Genomic DNA, 23,507 nt, shown 5'->3' with positions numbered 1-23,507 from the left:
TTTGATAATCTAATCTTTCCAAGGGAATTTCCATATTGTTACTAAGTGGGCAGGGGAAAAATACCACAAACAATCTGCTCTGCCCAGACCACTTGCAAAGAGCGAAAGTTAAAAATCAGCACACCAAGATGGGAAGTCCCCAAATGATTCCTACAGAGGAAAAGTGACATGGAAAGGAAAGAAGTAAAGCTTTTGTTACTGCAATAGAAAAGAACCTCTCAGGAAGAGGGAAGGTTTCCATTTTCTTTACCAATTTCTTCAGGAATTCCATATCAATGGATTTATGCTGCATCCTTTTTGTGCTATTAGTGACCAGATAAGGAGTTCAACTGCTCGTCATCTTAATGGGATGAGAGTTTCCCAACTTTTCTTGGCCTTTTGCAGGTCATCTCTTAGTATCTGTGATAGCAGTGAACAAACCAGTCCATAGCCACCTCTGCAGGCCATTTTTGCAGTATTTTTATTATTTCATGGGTTTTTCTAAAAAGAAGAAATGCAGAGAATCCTCAAGTTTTTCCAGGGTGAAAAAGCAGCATTTTTTTTTCCTACAGGCAGCAGTGAAGTTCTCACCCTGCCCACTGAGGCATTGAGAAAAGGAAAGCATGGAAAAGCTGATGGCAGCTCGCCATCAGTTCATGGCACAGCCTGGGCCTGATGGAAACCCTGAAATAAATCAACATTTTGCCCTGATGAGAACTGCAATGGAAGGAAGATCACAGAGGAGATGAGCACCATTTAGCAGCACCTTTTGGAAACATTCTGATGTGACTATAAACACAGTCTCATAAGCTAAGTGCTATAAAATGGAATACTTCCTTACCCATTTTCCTGTCAATTTTATAGAGATAGATATAAATTACCCAGTAAATAATGCCACAGTAAACAACTCCTGGATGCTGCTAGAAAGACTTCCAATTTCCCTTGTCATACTCCATTTACCTGTGTTTCCATTAAAAACTGTCAGTTTTGAATTTTTAAGACCAAAAATGCAGGAGACAGCATCTACGAGTCCAGTGAAGCTCAAGGTGTTATCTCCTTTTGGATTTTCCAGCAGCAACACACCATCTAAAAACCAAAATTAAGAAATTAAAATGCAGTTTGTGAGCAACATCCAAGTTCCAATGATTTCATAGTGATGCTTTCTCATCACTAAACCTCACTTTCAGAGAGTTTCCAAACTGGCAACGCTGAATCTTCCTGAAGTTATTTTAGTAAGAAAGGGAAAGAGGAAAGCAAACAGGGAATGGACTGAAATGTACTTCAGATTTGGAGCATGGAAGTTTTATTTGTTTTTATTAATAAATCAGTCAAATTTGCATGTCCCTAAAGTATAACCCTGTATTATACTGATTAAAAACTGGACTCTGTGCCCCCTGAGATGGTCACCAAACTTTTACAACTGGATTCATTATCACCCAGGGAGCAGCTCTGTGACCATGTTAAACACTTACTTGATACATAAACTGTCTACACACATAGGAAAAAAATTCCCTAAGTGCATTATATAATATATAATTCAACCTTGTAATCATTTCACCAATTTCACTGTTCTCATTATCCAAGTCATTCTATCACCTAGTTTCATTTTATAATCATATGATAACAACATAATCTATGATTAATATAATACACATATTATTCTCTAGTATTCTTTCCAGCTCTGTACTTCATATCTAAGTGATCCTCCACATCAAAGCATCACCTGCACTGACAGTACAACATCAAGAATTGGAGATTCTCAAGGTCCATGCTCTGAGCACACACACAGAGTGTGCACAGCCCCAGACAGACACTCACATACAGACCCCTCTGTGGAACTTAAATGACTCCTGTGCACACCCGAGCATCTCCCCCAGAAGGCACCATGGACAATGTGTGGTTTTACTTTGAATAAACCTACCTCCAAGAATTATTTAGAGCTCCTAGTGGAAGGGGGGTTGCACCATCTTTCAAACAAATTCATGGCTCCAGCATTCACCACACCACAACATCCCAAACCATCTTTTTGCAAACTGTCTTTCCCACCACCCCTGACAAATCAGGCTGGGTGCATTCCTACCTTGCTCTGTCCCATTGACACAAATCTTGAGGTTGACGTAGGCACAGGCTGGACCGACAGACGGACACACCCTCCCTCGGACAAGGGTGATTTCTAGCTCTGATCCCTTCAGCTGAAGGAGGAGAAATATTATCATGATTTGGGTATTGTTTTATTAAACCAACACAACAAAATATTTTCCTTAAGTAAACAAAATGCCCCCTCCAGCCATTCTGTAAATCAAATTTTCAGTTGGATATATTCTCGTCTTTCTGGTCCAGCATGACATTTACACTGAAAAATCCTTCACCCATGATCCTGCTAGGGATGTCTTTTGGATGGAGTAAGTTGGAATAAAACCAGGGCAAAAGTGCTGTCAAGTGTGTCAGAAGAAGCAATCAAAGAAAACAAAGGAAATTGCTGTTCCTTTTCAACAGCACATTTGAACTGTCTGTGAAACTGCACTGTCACCAAGGAACACCTTCAGCAACAAGGGGCAGGGAGAAAAGCAGCCTTAAATATTAATAACTGAAGTTGGTCTTAAGACAAATTTAGCCTTGAAGGAAGCTCCAATACAAAAGCACATTAACCTAAAGAAATCAGAGCAACAATATTCTGCCTGTCTGAACAATGCACTAATCCAAGTACCAATAACGGTGTATTAAGCTTACACAAACAACTACTTATTTATTTATTTTGGTACCAGAGCAGTTTCATTTTCAAAAACACTACACATAGAGAAACTAAACATTTTCCTTTTTAAACCAAAACACTGATATAGACATTTGTAAACATGACACAATATCCGCTATATCCCCTAAATAAATAGTGACATTTTTCTGTCACTGGAGCAGTTTGCTGGTTTAAAAGCAGGTAAGATGAGCTATGCAGTCAGAGCTTTTTCTTCTTACTTGGGTTGTTTCCTGGATGAGAATTTCCTTTGAGGTAGGCACTGGGTAAGGCTTCAGTTCAGCCTTTATTGTGGCGAAAATGAACTCGGCGTGTTCCTTGATAACGGTGTCCAGGTATTCCCCCTCTGGCTGGGACCTCCAGTACACTGAGATCTCATCTGTAGGAACCAGATTCCGCTGCAGGACACACAAATACACTATTACTGACAGCAAAATCACAGATTTAAAGAAGGATACTTGTTAAGTTAAAAAAAAAAAAAAAACAACAACCAACCTTTAAAGTATTTAGCAGGGATTTGTCAAAAGTTTCCACAAAAGATTTAGAATAAAACAATCCTTCTGTCACAAAGGCAAGAGCCTTGAAATGTGGGAGTGTATGCAAGATTAAGTATTTTGAGATTCATTTAAGGGAAAATAAATTATGGCCTCATGCCACTACAGAGCTAAATTTAAATCATCCAACACCATACAGGTTTTCATGGCCACATTCCTTCCCAGCTTTATTTTGTACAGAAATAAATTCACATAAGTTTTATTTTATATACATATGTGTGTGTGTTTATATATCAAAATGTTTATACATATAAATCTACATAGTTAGGTTGTGTATATATATAAAATCTACATAGGTGTATGTATATATGGAAATCTACATACTTATATATATTCTTAATTAATATAATATAGAAAAAGTACCTATTTTGGTACAGATTTGTACTTTTTCAGTCTTATGCTGAAGAAAGGTCCCTTCCAACTCAGATTATTCCATGAATCTATGATTTATGCAGCCTTAACTGCACAGATATCTTTTCCAAAAAACACGTCCCAAGAAAATTTTTTTTCCACATCCTTCAGATTCTCTTGGAAGAGCTCTAATCAGAACGTTATACATGAGGAGTAAATGATACATGACTTCATGATTAATTAAAAAGGTCAGTTTCTGTTCCATACTGCCCAAAGATTGCTGCAGAGGAAATTAAAATGCCTTGGCCCAAACCATTCCTTCCCCACCTTTTTGCGGAGCTTCTGGATGCGATTAATCACTTCCCGGGCAACTCCCTCGTCCACCATGGACTGGTCTGGGGTAACATCCAGCAGAACTAACACCTGAGGACATGCACAGAAGGGTGAACAAACATGACAAACTTGAAACAAGCTCTACTCAGGAGTTCAGGATGCTTTTCTAGAGCTCCTCACTTACAAAATACGACAGTGAAGAGAGTGTTCAACAGCTCCAGAATTGAAGAGATGGGCTGCCGAAATAACCTGAACTAACATTCCCACCCCAGCTTCACTTCACTGTTTTCCTATTACTTTTAGAGGAACTCTTCCCTTATTAAAAAAAAAAAAGAAAAGAAGAAAAAAATGACCAACAAAACACCTGAGCATCGGAGTGTGCCTCAAACTGGGAGGATCCTTCTGCGATCTGATACATGAGCCGGAGATCTTCCCCATGCAGTTCGTGTCCTTCTACAACAATGGTGCCTGCACAATTGGCAGAGGAAGAGCATCTCTTACCAGAGTGAAAAAACCACAATTCTAAACTCAAAAGGCTTTAAACAAGTATCAGACTTGAAGCACGTGCACTGCAGTGCATCTGCAGTACAGTCAAACAGCAGTTCAGCACCAGTGAGCAGCAATGAACTGCCCACATTCCCACTTCTCACACAGGCACTTCTCCAGGCAGCAGAGCTCACTCACAGGCGCTTCAGCAACTGTTGGTGGGGAACCATCTGAATGGAATAAAACTCAAAAATACCCTGTGTACTCCACCACATCACAATTTCCATTTAAGCAGTTCACTAAACAGATATAGCTGCAAAATTCACACCCACTTGTAACTCAGGAACTGAAGGAATGCTTTTAGAATAAAAACTATTGCACAAATACCCAGTTCCAATCTGATTCAGTCTCACAGAAAGCTTATTCCCTGTTTCATCCTGGCCTTACAGTAGCACTTAAAACTGTAGAATATTTTGAGTTGGAAGGGACGCACAAGGATGGAGTTCAACTCCTGGTCCTGCCCAGGACACCCCAACAATCCCACCACAGGCCTGAGAGCGTTGTCCAAATGCTCCTGGAGCTCTGGCAGCCTTGGGGCTGTGCCCACTGCCCTGGGGAGCCTGTTCAGTGCCAACCACCCTCTGGGGGAAGAACTTTCCTAGGGATGGTAAGAGGGAATTAGGCCTTACTCTCCCCTAAGCCCACAGCAGGATGCACTGCCATCATCCAGGGGTTTGCACCACTACACACCTGTCTCCTGGAACTTTTCCAGCTGCTCACTCTTCAGCTCTTTGATGGCAGCCACGAGAGGTTTGAATGCCCCCTTGAGGCGCTTGCCCAGCACCATGTGGTCCGGCTCTGCCCTCAGCCGCACCCCGTACTTCTCCTTGTCCGTGGACAGCGTCACCCGGCGCACGTTCAGCTCCTGCATGAAGACACCAGGCGGAAAGAAACTGCAGCTCAACAACAGCCATGGAAAGAAAGGGCACGGACCAGGGGCCACAGTCCCAGGGAAGGTGTCAGCCTCAAGTTGTAAACTCTGTATGTGGCTGCCTCTCTGGTCTAAGTCACCGGCCAACACTGGAAAAGCAAATAAACCCAACCAGCATGGGACCTACCCTTCAGCAGCCCACCCTGCCCTCACCCTCAGCCTCTGGGTACCATTTCTGTGTTATTAACAGACACAAGCCAGCTCTCAACTCAAATCAGGCCCCTGTGGAACAGCCCGTTTCATTTCACCCTCACAACAGCCTGAAGAGCTAAACTCATAACCTGGGTGTGCAGTGACTCTGGGAATGGCCTGGCACAACTCAGGAAGGAAAATTCTGCTGAAACAGTCCTTTCAATGTGCACTGAGCCAGGAAACTAGAACCAGCAATTTCAACCAGGTTTAAGTTGTACAAAACTGCCTCATTTTGTCTCCTTCCTCACCTGTTCATTCCAGGTCCTCACTGCACAGAAACCCACCCTGGCTCAGAAAAGCTGCCGTGTGCACCCCGTGGTACAGAACAGTGTGCTGGAGCAGCCAAAACAGGTGATAAAACTCACACGAAACTCAGGAGGGGTCCCAGACCAAAGATGGTGTTTTGCCACTACAGAAACTTATGAATGCTCATTTTTCTAAGTTACACGAGCAGTTTTTGTCCCCGTGTCTGAAGGGAACAAGGTGGTGCTGTGGGAAGCTTTACAGAACAACTGACTGGAGAGGATGGTGTTGGTGCCACAAGAGGAAAGACCAGGGCTAGAACCTTCTGGAGAGAGGAAAGCTGAAGTGGGACATGGCTGAAGTTGTAAAATGTGAGAAGGTAAAACAGACCACGCACAGACCTTGGAAAGTTTAAACTGCCGACACCAACTCTTCTCCAGGCACCACCCTGCACGGATCTGCAGCACATCTCACTCTAATTCAGCAGGTTTGGTCTGTCAGGCTGCCCAGTGCTTGAAGCACTTGGTGTTTAATGTCCACTGGAAGGTTTTTGGAGCTCCCATCAACAGTGCTACAGAATCCCCAGGTGCACTTGGCAAGCAAACTACTCCAAGGCATTTAGGAAGCACAAGTAAATGGGAGCATCAGCATGACAGGACTAGCAAGTAGCCAAACACTTAGACTGAGAAATGCTGCTTAAATACAACCTCTGAGCTGCAGCCTAATTCCCTAGGAAGTCCTACTGACATGAGGAGCCAAGAACACAACTGAATCTAATTTTATTTAATACATCTTTTAGGAAATCTAATGAAAATTAAGCACTTCAGAAATTCAGCTTCAATGGGGTGCTGTTGGAAATGAGCCCACGAGTGGCAAATGACAAACTCATGGGGGAAAAGAAATAATAATCTGAAAAATAGCACAAACTGAGAGATGACTTTGGGTCTGATTAGATAAATCACAGAGAAGCCAACTCCATCAGGACAAGTCTTCTATACTAATTAGATTAGGAAACCATCCTTCTGTACACATTATCCATTTAAAAAACCCAGAATGACTTCCAAAACCAGTCGAGTCTCTATCTTAGGTCTGTTTGCATCAGCCTCAGTGCTTTGACTTGTAACAGTTTTTAATTTTACCTTCCTAATTACTCAAAATTTTGATCCTTAAACACACCTTTCAAGCCTCATGCAGACAAACCAAGGCAAGCAGCCCTTCCCATCACCAGTGGGATGACCTGTACGTGGAATGCCTGAACACACAGGGACCTTTCCTTGGTGCCACGTGCCTAGCTGTGCCCAGTCCCCAGAACAGAGACACAGAAAGGCCAGTGCTGGCATTCTCTGGGCTGGGCTCTCTAAGCAAGCAGCCTAAGAAGGAAAATAAACACTGTTTATGTAATTCTGTAAGAAATGAAAGGCTGAAGGATGCCCACACTGCCACAGCTCCTGTGTCAGTTCATTCAGCCCAGTCCCAGGCTCAGTCACACCACATCACCAGTGACACATGAAACACTGACACACCTTGGGTTTGCTGGAGAAGCTCATTTTCTGTTTTATAACAGCCCTACAAAGGGGTGGAGGTTGAAAGGGATACAAAGGCTGGATTAAAACAAGATTCTGACTGTGCAGAGAGTCAAATTTACTCAGATAAAGCCTTTCCCTGGAAGCAGCTGGGAAGAGAAGTCCTGACCCAGGCCTCAAATACTAATGAATAAAAAGCAACTGTGTCCAGTTGCTAAAAGCCTGCTGGATGTATTTCATTTTGTGAGCTTGGCTATTTTTGCATGACAACTCTACAATCTGGACAGTTCTAATATTAAAATCCATTTATTTAAATGACTTGCTCTGTTCTGAAGATGAGAGAGCAGGACTGTAGATCAAAGACTGCAGCTCCCTCTGCAAAAGTAATGAATAAAATTTCTGAAGAATTGACAAGTGCATTTCTCCAATTCTTTTGTCAGCAACTGCATGAAATTAAATGCTGTAATTTTTCTTACCGATTACCTCTGGCATCTGTAAATTTACTAGAAACACACTTCTGGCAATCACTGAAGGTTCTAAAGCTCTGAATACGTAGGAGGTCGATGAACAAAGCTGCAAACCCAGCTCAAGCAAAGCTACCCCAGCCTGCCTGTAATCACTGACCTCTTTAGCTCTGCACCATCCCAGTAAACAACTGGATTGATTGCCAGGCAGTACAACAAAACACACACTAAGCTTCAGCATCAGCTTGTTGAATTTTAAGATACATAATAAAGACAGGACAACAGACAGTACTTGGTGTTTGTGCTTCCATAAAGCCACCTGAGCTTCCTGTAAATCATCTGTCTGTAAGACACACCTTAACAATGTCTGCAGGAGCAAATCAAAATAAATCAAAACACACTTATGTACAATCCAATTATGTATAATCATCTACAAATTGTCAGGTGCCTCTGTTACCTTTTACTAGTTGCAGAAGCTGACAACAAATTTTGTCAGCTACCTTTTCGGAAGTAATTTCAGGAAGCAAACCTTCCCTCACTTAAAAATGGATTCTCCAGAAACCACAAATCCAGTTTTCAAATCAAGAAAAAAATGGGAGAGACACTAACCTAAATTCCACAAAATCTGCTATTGAAAAGATCCAGGTATTGAAATAATAATAACAATAGCAGTAATTTTAAAGCAAAATATCATAACTGCCAAGCCTAAGAGCAATAATCAATAAGCTAACATGACAGAAAAGCCTTACAATCCCACTTGCAAATTAATCAAGGTTTCTTTAATTACAATTCCTCTAGTGCACCATTTTTAAGAATTTAAGTCCCACAGTAACTAAAAGCAAGAAGCCCACACGCTGACCTAGAGGTTCTGTGCACTGAGCCCTGACTCCCACAGTCAGCACCAATTCCCCCAGCAGGATTTCTAAGGGCCCTCCATGGATGTGTATCAGGCCTGGGGAAAGAGGGTACTGCTGGAGTAATACACAGTTACAAGTTTAAGAGAAATCACAGAATATCCAGACTTGGAAGGGACCTGCAAGGATCACGAAAGTCCAACTCCTGGCCCTGCACAAGACTAAAAGAAGGAAGTGCAGGCCCTTTCAGGAAGTGAAGCTCCAAAACCCAGCCAGGGTTACTTTGCCTTTGGATGATGGGGCTTTTATCCAACCCAAGATTTGGTAGCAGGGCAGGCTGCACTTCTCTGAGGGACACACACTCCAGAGGACTGCAGTGACATAAAGGAACAGATGAGTGTAAGAAATTGTGTAGACCCACATCTTATTTATTTGACATTACTGTTCCCCAATAACACCCTGCAAAAATCCTCACTGGTCTCCTATTCTTCCTTCCCCTTCCCACCAACCCCTTCCACCTACTGCCAAAGTGGTTTTGATGCCCTCTAAGTGAAGGAGATCACAAATTCTGTAATGCAACTCTTTGACAACACGTAGTTGAGTACTGTCTTTTCACTCAGGAAATGTTTTTTTCTTTTCAGTGACCAAGCAAAAGAACATTTCTAAAGCCTCTTGGTCTGTTGTGGTCAGTTTGAGTCACTAAGTATTTCTCAGCACTAACTGAGTTCAGGTCCCCTCACCCACTTCCCTGCATTTCTGCACACAGTATCCACTGACAAAAACCTTGTTCATGACAGTTGTCTTTTAAATTCATGTTACTTGGTGAGTTATTAATATCACCAACAGGGAAGGTTGGGGTCTGGTTGTTAAGGTAACTCACAATCTAGTTAAGCATCATGTTCTTACCTCAAGTACATACTTCTCTAAAGATCTGATGTTTTCCAGAGCCTCTGGATCCTGATGGATAACAACCACTTCTTTCAAAGGATACTGGGGAGAAGGAAAAAAAAATAAAACAAAACCAAACCAGAAACTTAACTATTGAATTTTCCCAGGCTTATCCCAAAGTTACAAAGCCGTTACACATTCCCAAGGTATGATAAGAGACCTTAAGAGTTCTAACCTTGACTGGGATGGTTTTTCTGTCTCTGATTACTCGCCCAAGCTCAATCACAGACTGCAAACAAGAAACGGCACTTTCAATTTTTTTGTCGATGAGATCCTCCCTAGATTGGAAAGGAAACGTTATATTGCTTCATTTTCATTGCATCTGCTTGAGAAGATTGAAAACATTTTATCCCCTTCTCTGAAATCTCCTACAACGGATTCAGTTACACCTTGGTTGGGGCAATTTGAAAAATGAACAAACGGGTTTTTCCTCCCTCTTTGTTGTGGAGAAGCTGAGGAGGAAATAACCTGCTGAAAACAAATAGCAGAGCTATTTTTAAATCTTCTGTTAGCACCTCTCACAAGGTGGAGATGGATTGAGTCATACTACCTATTCTATTAACATCCAATAAAAAGCACAATTTACGTTAATAATATCATAAGAAGATGCAAAAAGATATTATAAATAGGGTACTTATCAAGACAATGAATTACCCATAATGCAACAATTCACTGGATCTCTATTTTTCACCTTTTCCAGGAGTTACACACATTTGAGTCTGAGGTTTTCGACAGCCTTGTCATTTTTCCTGGCTCCATCATTTTAATACCCTTCCACTTGAAGGCAAGGTAGGGTTGGGTGGGGGACTTTTTTTGCCCTTTGGGTTTCTTTGGATGGGGGGTGAGGTGGGGAGAGGATTTGGATTGAATTTTTGGTCTTTTTTTTTTTTGAGTGAGCTAATGTTCACATCTTGTTTCCAGTGTACAAGCAGCCAAGAGTTCTGTAAGTGTGGCTCTCTTGCTTTCTCAAGTAGATGCATTACATCAGCTGCTACTCTAGGATTGCACAAGTATCACATCAGGACCAGAGGTAACAGTTTAAAAGACAGATGTGAATAAAATGAACAGAGATACTTGCTGTAATATTTAGCAAAAGTACTGGGGTGAAAAATCCCATAAGGACTGGCCAGAAAAACAGAGCTGGTAAAGCAAAGCTTCCAACTGGAATATCCCCATGTTCTGCATTAGGGCTTTAGGATGCCACAACCTGTTTTGAAGCTTTTGTTCTTCCAAAAGCCAGACCTACAGGACAGTCCTCCAAAAATCTGGAATGTGTAAGAGTCAAGAGAGAAGATTTTGCTCCCAGAAGGATTCATATAGGATTGTGTGGCAGTATTTCAATACTATTTGCCATTACTTAACAACATTGCAGAGCCACAAAATGACTATATTTTTCACGGATTGAATGCACATCCACCAAATTTAATGCAACCCATCTGTGCAGACACCAAGCCACCCAGTACTACCCCAGTGGGGTTTGTAACACAGGTGTTGAGTCAAGTTCAGCTGTGAAAGCGGCCAAGTCCCTCAGCTCTATCTGCACTTATCCATCATATTGTTATAGCAGTATTTTCTGTAACTGCATCCAAAAATATTCCTTATTATTAACTGACAATATTGTCCTTATGCTGTCATCAGAAAAACATCCAGATTAAATGCAATTATCTGCTTCACAACTCAAGGTGAAACTCAAACTCCAACATTAACCTGGTTTTGAAAACGCATCTTTTTATCTGACAAGGGAAGAACTGATACACAGGGGAGCCAATAAATTACACAAACAGACAAAAATACAAACAAAATGCAACACAGAGGAAAGCTGTGAGAGCCACTCAAACATCTCAGCCTGGCATGATACAGCAGCAAGTCAGTCAGCACTAACTGGAGTAAAAAGTGATTAACCCACTTTTAAATGTTCATGTTAAGGCCATGCCTGAACTGAGCCTCTGTGAATAGCTCACCCCCCCTTCCATGACTCCATTCTCCAGGAGCTCCAACCCATTCCTGCCCAGCTCACTGAGGAGGGCTGCATTCCTTGATTACGTATTCTCCACAGCACTTTCCCGGGGAACAGAAAATCAGCACTGTCATTATGTCAATCTCCAACTCCCTGTTGCAATAACTCTCACTATTAAAGCTCTCAGGAAGACCATCCACCCTTCTCAAAGGATACAGCATCCATAAAAGAAACACCATTATGGAAGGTTTAAATTTTTAAACTGGCACGTAAAGCACCAAGGTCAGATCCCCTGTCCTTGAGGGTTTGCAAACCGAGCTGCAACACTGAAGGCGAGTTCCTTCTCTTAAATTCAGTGACCAAACACTGAGATGTAGGAACTAAATGCAGGGACTAACTTAATCCCCTGCAATGCTAGTGTGCCCCTCAGCTGGATGAAAAAAAACCCTCGAAACACCAAAACTAAACCAAAAGTACTTCAGTTGCCAAGTTTTACCCGGGCTGAGTTAATACTAAGGATAACCCAGAGCACACATCCAGTACAAGCCATCAGCGACCCAAACCTTTGGGACACACTGGCATTTACAACAATCATCTACCTCCTGCAGATGAGTTATCCTCTTACAGGCAATCCCCTGGACAATGGGATAAATTCCTGACCTGGAGCCAAAAGAACTCGCTCTGCTGTCTCCACATGTGGTCCACACAAACAACAACTCCAATCCTCGTGGGATCTGGAACTACAGCACTCACCAGGAAAGGCCTAGAGATGGGGGATGCACGTGATCTTGCCAATGTAGGGCCTGCAAGGAGGTTTCCTGATCCTTTAGGGACCTTCTGTAGGTGCTACAGCTTCTAGTTAGTGCACAGTTTGAGGAGTCAAAACCATATTCCTTGCCCACCATAAGAAAATACGGGTGGAGAACATCCATTCCTCTTAATTTTTTTCTTTCTTATTTATAACCCTTAACCTAACACAAGTCTACTGCCTACATTTAGAGGGAAAAGAAAATTCCCAGCTAAAATTGTCAGTGGAGTCTGAAGTTCACTAACAGTGAAATGTTCTCCTACAACAAAGAGCTTAATCCAAATTTAAGCATTTTTTGCTTATGAAAAAGAGCACGTTGACTAGAATCCTAAGATTTTTTTTCAGGGGTAAAGGAATATTCACATTATTAAAGTAGTTTGTTTTCTTGTTATGCAGTTTTAAACACAACTGAAGGAGCACTGTTCCATGAGAAAAAATAAAAAAAATTTAAAAAAAAACCCTTAAAAAATGACCCAAACCCCATTTTGCCACATAACAACTGCCTCTTACCTGACTTGGGGGAGCATGAGGTAGTGGATGCTTTCAGTGTTCTTTTCCTGAACCGAGGCCGGATCAATAAGTGTTTTCAGGTTTTGGTACATCAGCTCAGTGATAAATGGAGTATATGGTGCCTGTAATGTTAAATTCAATCATCATCTTTTCTTTATTGCTTGTACATTATGAATCAATAATACTATGAATTGCATAGGGACAGTTCAGCAAAAACAGGTGCTTACAGTGCCTGCAGCTGTGACGTTATTCAAAATGCAGGCTGAAATAAATGATGGAATTAGTACTGCTCATTTACCTCCTTCCTGTTAGTTACATGTTACTTTTGGGCATCACATAAGAAATCATAATGTCTCTTGATCCTGTGATATTTGCCTTCTTTTTAATACCATGGGGCAGAGAAGCCCCATAAAAGGTGGAGGTGGAAAACAAAAGGGGAGCTACACAAAGGTGTTTTTACATTAATTACATTACAGTGTTATTGATAGTGGGTTGTAACTCCCTTACCATAAGTCTGCACATGGAGAACAGAACACTGAACAAGGTTTCCAAGGCCATAAGGCAGTCTTCAGTCCCATTCTCACCCTAAATGAAGAATTCACCAAAAAGAAAAGCAATTGCAATTTTAGGATCAGTAAATTCACTTCAATAAACTTCAAACATGTCCCGTGTTAATGCAATACACTGATTTTCTAAATTGTGTACATTTTGCTCAGTTCCATGCAGCAAGTGCAGCAGAATCACTGGGCATTTTGTTGGACTGGTTTTCCTCAGAAAGCAGAGGAGGAAAAAAAAAAACCCAAACCAAACAATTTAACTTCTCATTCCCACTACCAGGGATGAACTGATAGCATTTAAAATCCCAAAATGGTTTGGTGTGACACCAAACACCAGTGCCAGGCTGGAGTAGCACAGCCCTACCTTTAGTCTCCTGCGGTTCATTCTGACGTACCAGTTGGTCAGAACATCAACAAACTTCACCAACCGAGGGACCACCGTGTACAGCCTGTAAGCTGGAGGGAAAAACATTGCCTGGAGTTAATGTTTGCCCTCTGCATCAAGCCCCTCACTCACAAAAACCACGTTTATCATTTGCAGCTCTGGTGCTCAACACGAAACCTGAGCGGCGGTTCAAAAAATGGGACCAGACACCCTATTTTGTTCCAACTCTATTTCGAAATTGCACCTCATCAGTTCTCGTGCTTCAAGACAAACATCCACCAGCAAATTGCTTCCCTAATCCCACACAAACAGGCATTATGGAAGCCTTATGCTTTTATCTGGCTGGTAAAGAGGATAGCGGGTAAGAGACTATTAATCAGAGGATTTGGCAAATCCTAGATCTGCACATGCTGCAAACACAGCCAAGTCACTGCAAAGTTTAACAGAAATTACTGTAGATCCGTAAAATAAAATTTCCTTAATTACTGCCAACGCTTCCTTTTTTCGCTCACCAGATTTAAATGAGGCACCTACTTCAATCAATTCTCCCTGAATTCATTACAGATTTTTATTAGTTTTCTAAGGAGCACAGTAAGCTTCAAGAATGTAAAGCAGCAGCAAGGCTGACGAGTTAGAGATAAACAGAGCTGTATTTTCAAGGTCTGTGGGACTTGAAAGCATGGAGAAATGCCAGCACCAAAGAGGTCACCACCAGCATCACTGTGCAACCTGGAAACAAATTTCAGTTGTTCACAGGAAATTAGGGGGGTGGGGATGGAACTTAACCAGGACTCAGGTTGTTTTTTTTTTAAGGAAAAACTTGTATATAACTTCTCTAAAAGCAAAAGAGTTTCTTGCTCTTTATTCTGAATCAGTGTCATTAATCAAGCAGCTACTGAATAAAATGGATCTTGGCTTTCAAAGCTCCACCAGACTTTTCACTGAGTTTTCTAAACCAGAAGTGCTTTTAAAGGCAGAGTAGTGGTATTTAAACCTAAAAAGGAAATGCTCAGAAGATTCATGCCATGGTGGGGAACACATTATTTTCGTGGGAATTTGTACTCCTAAAGAATTCCAAGCTCTCCTCTAGCTGGGTATTATCTAGTCAGGAAACTGGTTAAAAGCAAATTAAAAAAAAAAAAATCAAAAAACCCACCCTTCAAGGAAAGTCGGTCTTTAACAAGAGATTCAAGTTAGCCTGGAAACATGCATTTTCTCTTCTCAATAGCTGTAACCCCAGTTCATGAACCAAAACGTGAAATCTTAATTTTTCATGAGTCAAGAAAGCCATGCCTGCACATGGAAACATGTGCACATATACACACACAATCTTTCACTTTTTCATCAGGAGAAAAGCTGTTTTACTAAAATAATTGCTTGTACTGGGCACTTCAGAAGAAAAAACAGAGTAGTAAGGCTTACTGATTTTTAATACAGACTTTTAACCCCTCTTGAAACTCAAAGGATTGTTTGTCCTGTTGCTTTCCGTAATATCTTCCCAAGATCTTGCTCCTTGCCCTGTTTATCGAGGAGTCCAAAAATCCCAGGAGTTTCCATTAGAAGGGATGAGGTTTAGTGGAGAAACTGTGCTACTGTTCCCAAGGTAGTAACTCTTTGGATAAGGGTGTCATCACGAAAGTGAAGCTACCAGAGGTTACACAAACACCCCTTCCCAACCTGAGCACTCCTGAGGAGGGTTTTGGAGTTACTCCACTCCAGTTCTGGGCACCAGAGGAACCACCCAACAGCAAACCCTCTTACAGACACACCCGTGGGGTTCCAACCCACGTAGCTTTTGCCGTTTTCCATGGAAAATGGAAACGAGGTTCCTTCGGGATAAGCGGTGCCTCCTCTTCCCCGACTGCACACGCTGTCAGAAGGCAAAGTTCTCCCCAGCCAGGACTGGCAGAGGGTTTTTACACCTCTCAAGTTTTCCCAGGCTCTCCCAGCATCCCAAACCTGGAATATGCACAGGTACCTTCCCCTTCCTCCCTCAGCCCCCCAGGTGAGGTCACTCCTGCTCTGACAGGGGCTCCACTCAGGCTGACACAGCACTGGCTCTTCGAGCTGCCAATAGAAACTGGGGCAGAATTAACATAAGTTTTGCTTCATGGAAACATTTTTTTTTTTTTCCAGAGGCAGTCAGTGTAAAATTTAGCTCCACTTTAAAATACATGCAATGGAAGTGAAGGAGGAAAGCTCAGTTGCAGCATTTCTCTGGTTCCTGGTGTCTCCTCACCACTGCCAGGTTCAAGCCTGTGTGTTCCTACACCCCACCACACACCCAGCTGCAGGAATTTATAGTACATTTATCTCCTTTACCTTGCATTTGAGGGTATCAGTCACCATTATAATCTTCCCTTGTCTCTTCCTGAAATATTTCCTACTTGAAGTGATATAAAGTAGAAATCTTTTAAAAGAAAAATAAAATCCCCAAATAACTTTGTAAAAGAGTAGCATGTCACAGTACACAAATTCACTGCATCTCATTAATACCTGCCTGACTGAAGTCAGAGTTTATGCAGAAAAATAAATTGAAAAATCCTGTTTATTAATCCCTTCCAAATGAGATTGTCACTCATCCCTTTTTGTTACCTTCATCTCTCTCTGAGAAATCCAGAGCAGAGAATTCAAGTCTGTCCCCCCACATTCACCTTCCTGCAAATAATTCTATTTAAGCCGTGCACTGATCCAAGATCCCAGGTTCACAAATTCACAAACTGCTTTTCCACTGTCCCTCAAGTATTTTCCTCTTTATCTGAAGCACATGAACTTGTGTAGCTCTGCATATTTCTGCTTGGCAACAAGTGAAACTAAACACACAGCACCATCAAATCTCAGGGACAAAACTTTTGTCAATAAGAGGTCGCCTACATCATATTCCTGGGTTTGGTAGCTCAAGGATTCTTTCTTCTTTTAATGAAATGTTCTTAGATGACCTCACATGAAGTTTGTTGTTACCAAAATGACCTGTTTTATCTATTGTGGCAAGATAAACTCACCTCACTCATCTTGGTGAGAGTGATCAGTCTGAGAGGGGGCAATGCAAAAGATGAATGAAGCACAGGGACTGTTCTGAGTCATGACCTCAGAGCTGGCATTTAGCTGTTTCTTTATTATCTATTATCCCACTAATACCTTGCTTCTCCACAGGCCCAAGGTTTCTAAAATTCTTCAGAGGGCAACTTAAGATCACAGGCATCTGGGGGGGGTTGTTATTCATTTATGAATAAACAGGAATGACAACAGCCAAAGCCACCCTCTTTCCAATATCTGGGGTTCCAATGCCCTTAAAGGCATCACAGCCTCTTCAATCCCACTGTGACTTAATCTGCAAGTTTATAAACTTACAGCATCAGAACAGCTGCTTTAGGGGGCTCTTGCAGCTCCTCCTCTTTGCAGTTAACAGTGTCTTAATGTAATGTGAGCACTGAGAGGTGTGGGATGATGAAAGGAAGATGATGCAGGAAGAAAAAGCAGGAGAGTACCTTCCTACAGCTCTGCAATATCCTAGTGCCATCCATCCTGCTGCACACACTCCCAGTATGATTACAAAGAAACCCTCTCCATGGAACCACACCAGGAGAAATTTATTACCAGTGCTCATATACCTCCCAAAATCATTTTATACAACTGACAAGCACTGCCCATTTTATCCTTTTTTTTTTTTTTTACAGCTTCTCCAAATTCTATTTAGCTTCCTTTTCACTGCTGTCTTATAGTAACCATTATAATATTATTAATTGCTCCAAGCACTGCAGAAGATGTTGTTACAGCAACAAGCTACATCACTGAGCTCACACGATTAGCTGGGACAAAAAAAGCCTCATCACTTTTTGAAATCTCAGGAACAAGCATAGCAAAAGCTGACTTAACACCCATGAAAGCAGCATTCCATGTGTTATGGCAGCTGGTTAAAGATTTCCTTCCTTTTATCAAGTCTCCCATGGAATTTGGAAGTCTCTGGATGGAATGGTGAGTCCTCCAAGCGAACATGAAACACCCACACAATTCCCTCCCCCCCCAGCAAAGGTGCCTACCTGCCATTTCAGCTTTGAAGAACTGAATGAGTGATTGGGTGAAAGAAAGAATCCATTTGTCCATGATGTTATTGCTCTCCTTAACTGTGTTCTCATTGTAAAGGAATTCTCTTCCCTCGTCCTATCATCAACATAAAAAACACAAAGCACATTTTCAAGTCATGAGGGGATATATTCAAACCCCTACATCCAATTACCTGCCAGCTACCAGTGTTTTGGCATCTTCACTGTGTTTCCTATGAGAGAACATGGAATTCCAGACACAGGTACGTGAGAGAAAGAGCTAAGGAAAAGCTGCTGCCTCACCACAACTTTTAACTGCAGTGATTTGGGTCTGTTAAAACAAATCAAAAGCAGGACAGCAGGATGGGGTCCTCTTTTCCTTGTGTGCAGGGTAAGCCCCAGCTTCCAGACACAGGGTAGGACCCTTAAATTTAACTAATTCCTCTCATCCAGGGGGATCTGAGGCACTTCCAAGACATGTACTGTCAAGCTGGATTCAATCTGGGGAATGGGCATCGAAAAAAGATCGTTATTTTTTAAGAGCACGTGACAATTTCACCAAGTTCAAACACAGAAGAATGGAACACCAGGAGAAAACAGGTGGAATTTCCATGCATCCAACATGCACACAGTGCATTTTGCTGCTTTCCAGAACACTGAGGTCTGCACCCATCTGACACATGTCATCACTTGGCTGACTCTGCAGGGCACTGCAAGCAAGCCCACACACCAGCACGTCTGTCCATGCCCACAGTGTGACTCTCTTCCATTTAATATTCTTACAACTGCTTGAAAACAGGGGGTTTCTTTTTTTTTTTTTTTCCCCTCAGATTTACAAACAGTATTTAACATCTGGTTTTAAGAGTCTTTAGCCTTTCCCTTCCCTCAGAGCTCACATGGAAAGATCTGTTTTGGTTATTTGACCCAGGAGTTATGGATCCATTCACGGAGTATAAAGGAGAAGATTCTTAGGAAAGAAATGCAGAAGAGCAGCAATACCAACATGAGGTCAGCTATCATTTAACTACAATTACTGGGGGAATTACAGTAAGCATAAAATTATGATTAGACTTCATCCAGGACACTGGGATTTTGGTTTCTCTCCCTTGTAGGAAGCAGAATACAATGAAAAAGTTGTTTAAGCCTGTGCAAGAAATCTAATTTAAACACTATCACCTCCAATGGCACATTCTTTTGCCTAATTTGGAACACAGGAATGGATTCACTATTTAGAAAGACAAATTACATCTGCTGAAATACTGAAACTATCCACTTAAGCACCTGGATTTTCCACTGGGGTCTTCCAACCCCAATTGAGCTGATCTTGCAAGATTTAATGGGATCACAGCAAAAAGCTGCAAAGCACATCTCAGACAATTCAAAGGTCAAACAGGAAAAACAAGTATATTTTGGGGGCAGTGTGTAAGTTTGTCTGACAAATGCTGTCTAGGGATCCTAAAAAAAGACTTGTTAAATATTGGGATTTGGAGTTAGCAGACTTTCTTCCCAAAAGAGGTCGTTAAAAAAGATAAAACCATTTGTTTAGGCTATTTACTGTACTAATTACTGAAGTCAGCTGCCTTGACTGCCTCAATGGCAGCTCTGCACAGTGACCAGGCTGCTACTGCAACTGCATGTGTAAGTACAAGGTTTAAGACTTTGTGTTTAGTTTCCACTCTCCCCTAAAAGTCTGCAAGAACAAGGGGTAAACTTCTATCATTAATCTCAGCTGAAAGGCTAAAATTGGTTTTAAAAGAAACTTTACAATATACACATCAGATCTTCAACTTTATTGAAAAATTACTATAAGAAAAATTTTAGATCTTGCTGAAAGTGTAGAAACTCACGTCAGTCATCCAGCATTTTTAGTAGACTTCAAATGTAATCTGCAAGTCTAAAGCATTATTGCTTTTGTGATTTGCCTTTCTTTCCATTCCATTTCTGAATCTTTTTTAAAGTTGTATTTAAATTTAACTTCTGAAAAAATAACCATCATGTTACAGAAGGCAATCTTCGTGCTGTGGCTAATGTATTCAGGATCCAGTATTCCCAAGTTAAGCATTTTAATGCAGATTCATAATTAAAGTTCCAGTAAATGAGTTTGCTCAAGGAACTGTCACAGCAGCCACCACTGAAAATAACTTGCCTGACTTATTTGCAGTTGTGCTGGTGTTAAATCTGCATGGTGCTCAGCACTGCTCCCAGGGCACAGCAACCTGCAGTGCCCTGGCTACAGGACACAGGGTGACAGCACGGGAACAGCAGCACTAGGACAGTTTTGGTGGCACCTGCTGCCTCCAAGCTGCTACAAAAACACTGATATAAAAAAAATCAACCAGCTTTAGCCAGGACATTTCAGAAGGATTCCCTCAAGCACACGTGGTACTTGGTTTTTAACTGGTGTCCCCACAAGGTGAGGAGCAGCAGGTAATTCCCACAATGTACTGACCCCACAGACACCAAGTCCCTTGCCTTGTTCTCAAGAGGATGAATGCAGTGTCCCCCCACTGACCTGAAACACAAGGCAATCAAGAGCACTCTGACCTGGGAAATGGCAGCTTTATGTCCTGACAGCCCCCTACCTTCCACTCCTCCTTTCTACCTAATCAGCTTGGCCAAGAAGAGAAAGATGCAGGTGATTACAGCTTTATAAAACAGGTACAAACAGCAAATAACAAATTAACAGCAAATAATGACAACCTGAGCTAACTGTGAGGTCAAGGCTTGCTTAGAACAAGGAGGTAAAGTTCAAACAACCATCAGAGTCCAGACCTCCCTTCCAATCTGAATTTCCCTACAGGGCTAATTCACCAACAGTGGAAGAAGCACAGAGCTTCCCCTGCTTCCCAGAGCTTCCCAGAGCTTCCCAGTGTTTCCCAGGGCTCCAGAGCTCTGTACCTTGTGCTGCAGGATCTGGACATTCTGCACCAGGAAGCGATAGGCATTGTACCAGGGCAGGAACACATCCTTCAGGATATCCCTCACTCCTTCCTCCTTAAACCTCAGATTTTCTGCTCTCACCACAGGAGAATTGATCAGGTATAACCTGTAAAATAAGAACACAATACTTCAGTGCTTAAAACTGCATGTACTCATAGAGTTTCACATGAACTCTGAAGAAAAACATATATATATAATATACTGAACAACAACAATTTACTTCTTAGTGTTACAGGACGGTTTTTAAGGTACTGCATATAGAATTTGAATTTTCTTTCTTACTCTAAAACTTATTTGAAGTGCTAACACAAGCTCTGATGCTATCACAGGAAAAACAAGCAGAGGCTGCACGGAATTAGTGTTCATTTTTAGAATGGCACCTGTTGTTTTGGTAATTTTTGAATTCTTTAACAATGACCCAGTATCTTTGTACTCAGACCAGTTCATTTCCTCAGTCAGGAGAAGCTTTGAGCCCACTGTAAAGACAGAACTAAGAGCAAGGCAAAACAGGCAAATCAAAGCCAGGGAGCAGAAATGAACATTTTCAAGACAGACAACCCCAAAAAAGGACAAAGGATGAACCTCCCACCAATGTAAATGGGCCTCAGCTCCAGAGACAACTCTGGGGGAGCAAAGGAAGGAATTCAGGTGACACCAACTACTTACATGAGGGACAGATATATCCCCCAGCTCCCTGGGTGGCTGTGAGCTCATAAAAAAATCATCTTTATATTTTATCCCATCTTCTTCCCCAAATAAACATTCTGCCTACAGAAATAAACTGGTATCTATCAAGTTAACTCAAGGAGAAACCAGGTCTTACTCAGGTATCAAAACAAACTCCACTGAGATACACTTGATTTAATTTTCCAAATATGAAAAGCAAACCAAACATTTATTTTCTTTCAAGATTGTAGCATTTTTAGAGAGAAACTTATTAGTTCATTTTCTGACATTTTATCAGCTTTTTATATCATGATTCCAAACTAATATAAACTTTACAGGCATTTCCTTTAAGAGGTTTTAAAATCTTAATGGGGTTTGACACAGCACATTCAGGAATACCACTTCAGGAAAGAGGGCTTCTTGCATAAAAATGAATAGATAAAAATAGAGCTGCCAGAATAAACAGACAGAAATGCAGCACAGAAATGGGCTTTTTGAGTACTGTATTGAAAAAAAAAATTTTAAACATTGATTCATAGAATGGCTTGGCTTGGAAGGGACCCCAAAGATCATCCAACTGAATTAATATCTAAATTCAAATTATAAACTTACAGAAGTACAGAATAATCAAGTGTGGTAAAGAAGTAGTAAGTCCTTCAAGTAAAACAGAATTTATAAATCTACACTTAAACCAAACTTTCCATCACAATTATTTCTGTGCCTCCGTTTTGGTGATGTTTTATGTGGGGTTTGTTTGCTTTAATGTAGCGCCCTATCTTGCCTTACAACATGTAAATGTTAAAAGAAGAGTAATTTCCCAAGTTATTCCAATGCTAAAATATCTATTCCATGGAAAGAGAAATAAGGGACACAATAAAGGAAGAGTTCTACCCATTTAGTTACTCCAGGTGATATCACCCACTGGGCAGAAAACAAAACCTTCCTCAAATCAAGCCAGAACCACCAAGTTCTCCAACAAAGTCTGAGAAGCAGTAAGTAACCTCCTCTTCCCCTCTCTAACCCAGTAGCCTGTGGCACTATTTCTTCTGCATTTTAAGAACAGATTGAGGGGAAAAAGCAACTCATCCCTTCCAACAGCTCAGGATATGTGAAAGCAAAGGGCTTGTGAAGACTGACCAGCAAATTCTCTGTGACACAGTTAACTCTGACAGGTATCCAGCCCAACTCAGAGGTCTCAGCAATGAAATAGAACTGTTCTGGCCATTCTTACACATTTCACTCAGTATTCCAAGTTCCATGAAGTCTGAAGTTGGGCTGTTAAATCTACTGTGCTGATATTTCTGCTGTTTGCCTTTCTACTCAACTCCACATTCATTTCAACAACTTATATCTATATTTTCTGCTCATCTATTTATCAGGCTGCTGCTGAGAACACTTCAAAGCTGCAGTTAAAATATACATGGTACTGCAAAAGCTGAAGTAACTCTGCAGGGAAACAGTGCCAAGGAAAAAGCCTCAGTTGTAGCTTTTGCTATAAACAGAGCACATCAAGCACTTCAGTGAATAAGCAGAGAACTGAATTGCAGAGCTCCTTCCAGAAATGAGCCCAGGCTGCAATGCTTTTTACTCTGTGTGGGTGTTGGTATAAATAAATGTGACATTAAAGAATGAGTACACAGGCAGAAAAATGAATTGGCTTTTTAGAAGTTAAAAAAAAAAAAAAAAAGCCCCATAAATACTGAAAGTGTAACTTCTGGAGTTGGGGATTTTTTGGTTTGTTTATAAAAAAGGCAGATTTTTTTTTTTAACAGAAACATCACCTGCAATTTAAAAATCTCCAGTGTGAGTAATTCCAACCCTTTTCACTCATATTAATCCAGCTACCAATTTCCTGATACCTTGCTAACATATCTTATTCGTGAAGAACAATCTTGATCAAATTTAAGAACTCCACCCAACTCCCCATTGTAAACACACACAAGGAGATCATGTACCAGCACTTGTAAATGTTAA

General features: G+C 41.3%; 1 protein-coding gene across 1 annotated transcript in view; it reads right to left on the bottom strand.

Moving 5' to 3' along the window:
- Positions 1–23,507, bottom strand: part of IARS1 (isoleucyl-tRNA synthetase 1) — an 88,398-nt gene that overhangs the window by 7,861 nt on the left and 57,030 nt on the right. Inside the window, exons 20-32 of the mRNA XM_050330678.1 lie at positions 20,826–20,973; positions 17,925–18,045; positions 13,864–13,955; positions 13,450–13,527; positions 12,943–13,064; positions 9,843–9,945; positions 9,626–9,709; positions 5,203–5,377; positions 4,331–4,434; positions 3,961–4,056; positions 2,950–3,126; positions 2,060–2,171; positions 940–1,065 (exon numbers count right to left, since the gene is read on the bottom strand). Of these exons, the coding sequence (XP_050186635.1) occupies positions 940–1,065; positions 2,060–2,171; positions 2,950–3,126; positions 3,961–4,056; positions 4,331–4,434; positions 5,203–5,377; positions 9,626–9,709; positions 9,843–9,945; positions 12,943–13,064; positions 13,450–13,527; positions 13,864–13,955; positions 17,925–18,045; positions 20,826–20,973 (1,538 nt within the window). The remainder of the gene's footprint in view (positions 1–939; positions 1,066–2,059; positions 2,172–2,949; positions 3,127–3,960; positions 4,057–4,330; positions 4,435–5,202; positions 5,378–9,625; positions 9,710–9,842; positions 9,946–12,942; positions 13,065–13,449; positions 13,528–13,863; positions 13,956–17,924; positions 18,046–20,825; positions 20,974–23,507) is intronic.

The sequence above is a fragment of the Myiozetetes cayanensis genome, unplaced genomic scaffold, assembly GCF_022539395.1.
Source record: "Myiozetetes cayanensis isolate MyiCay16 unplaced genomic scaffold, myiCay2020 scf43, whole genome shotgun sequence".
Lineage (NCBI taxonomy): Eukaryota > Metazoa > Chordata > Aves > Passeriformes > Tyrannidae > Myiozetetes > Myiozetetes cayanensis.
The sequence above is the reverse complement of the archived record's forward strand: the minus strand, read 5'-3'. Positions and strand labels throughout refer to the sequence as shown.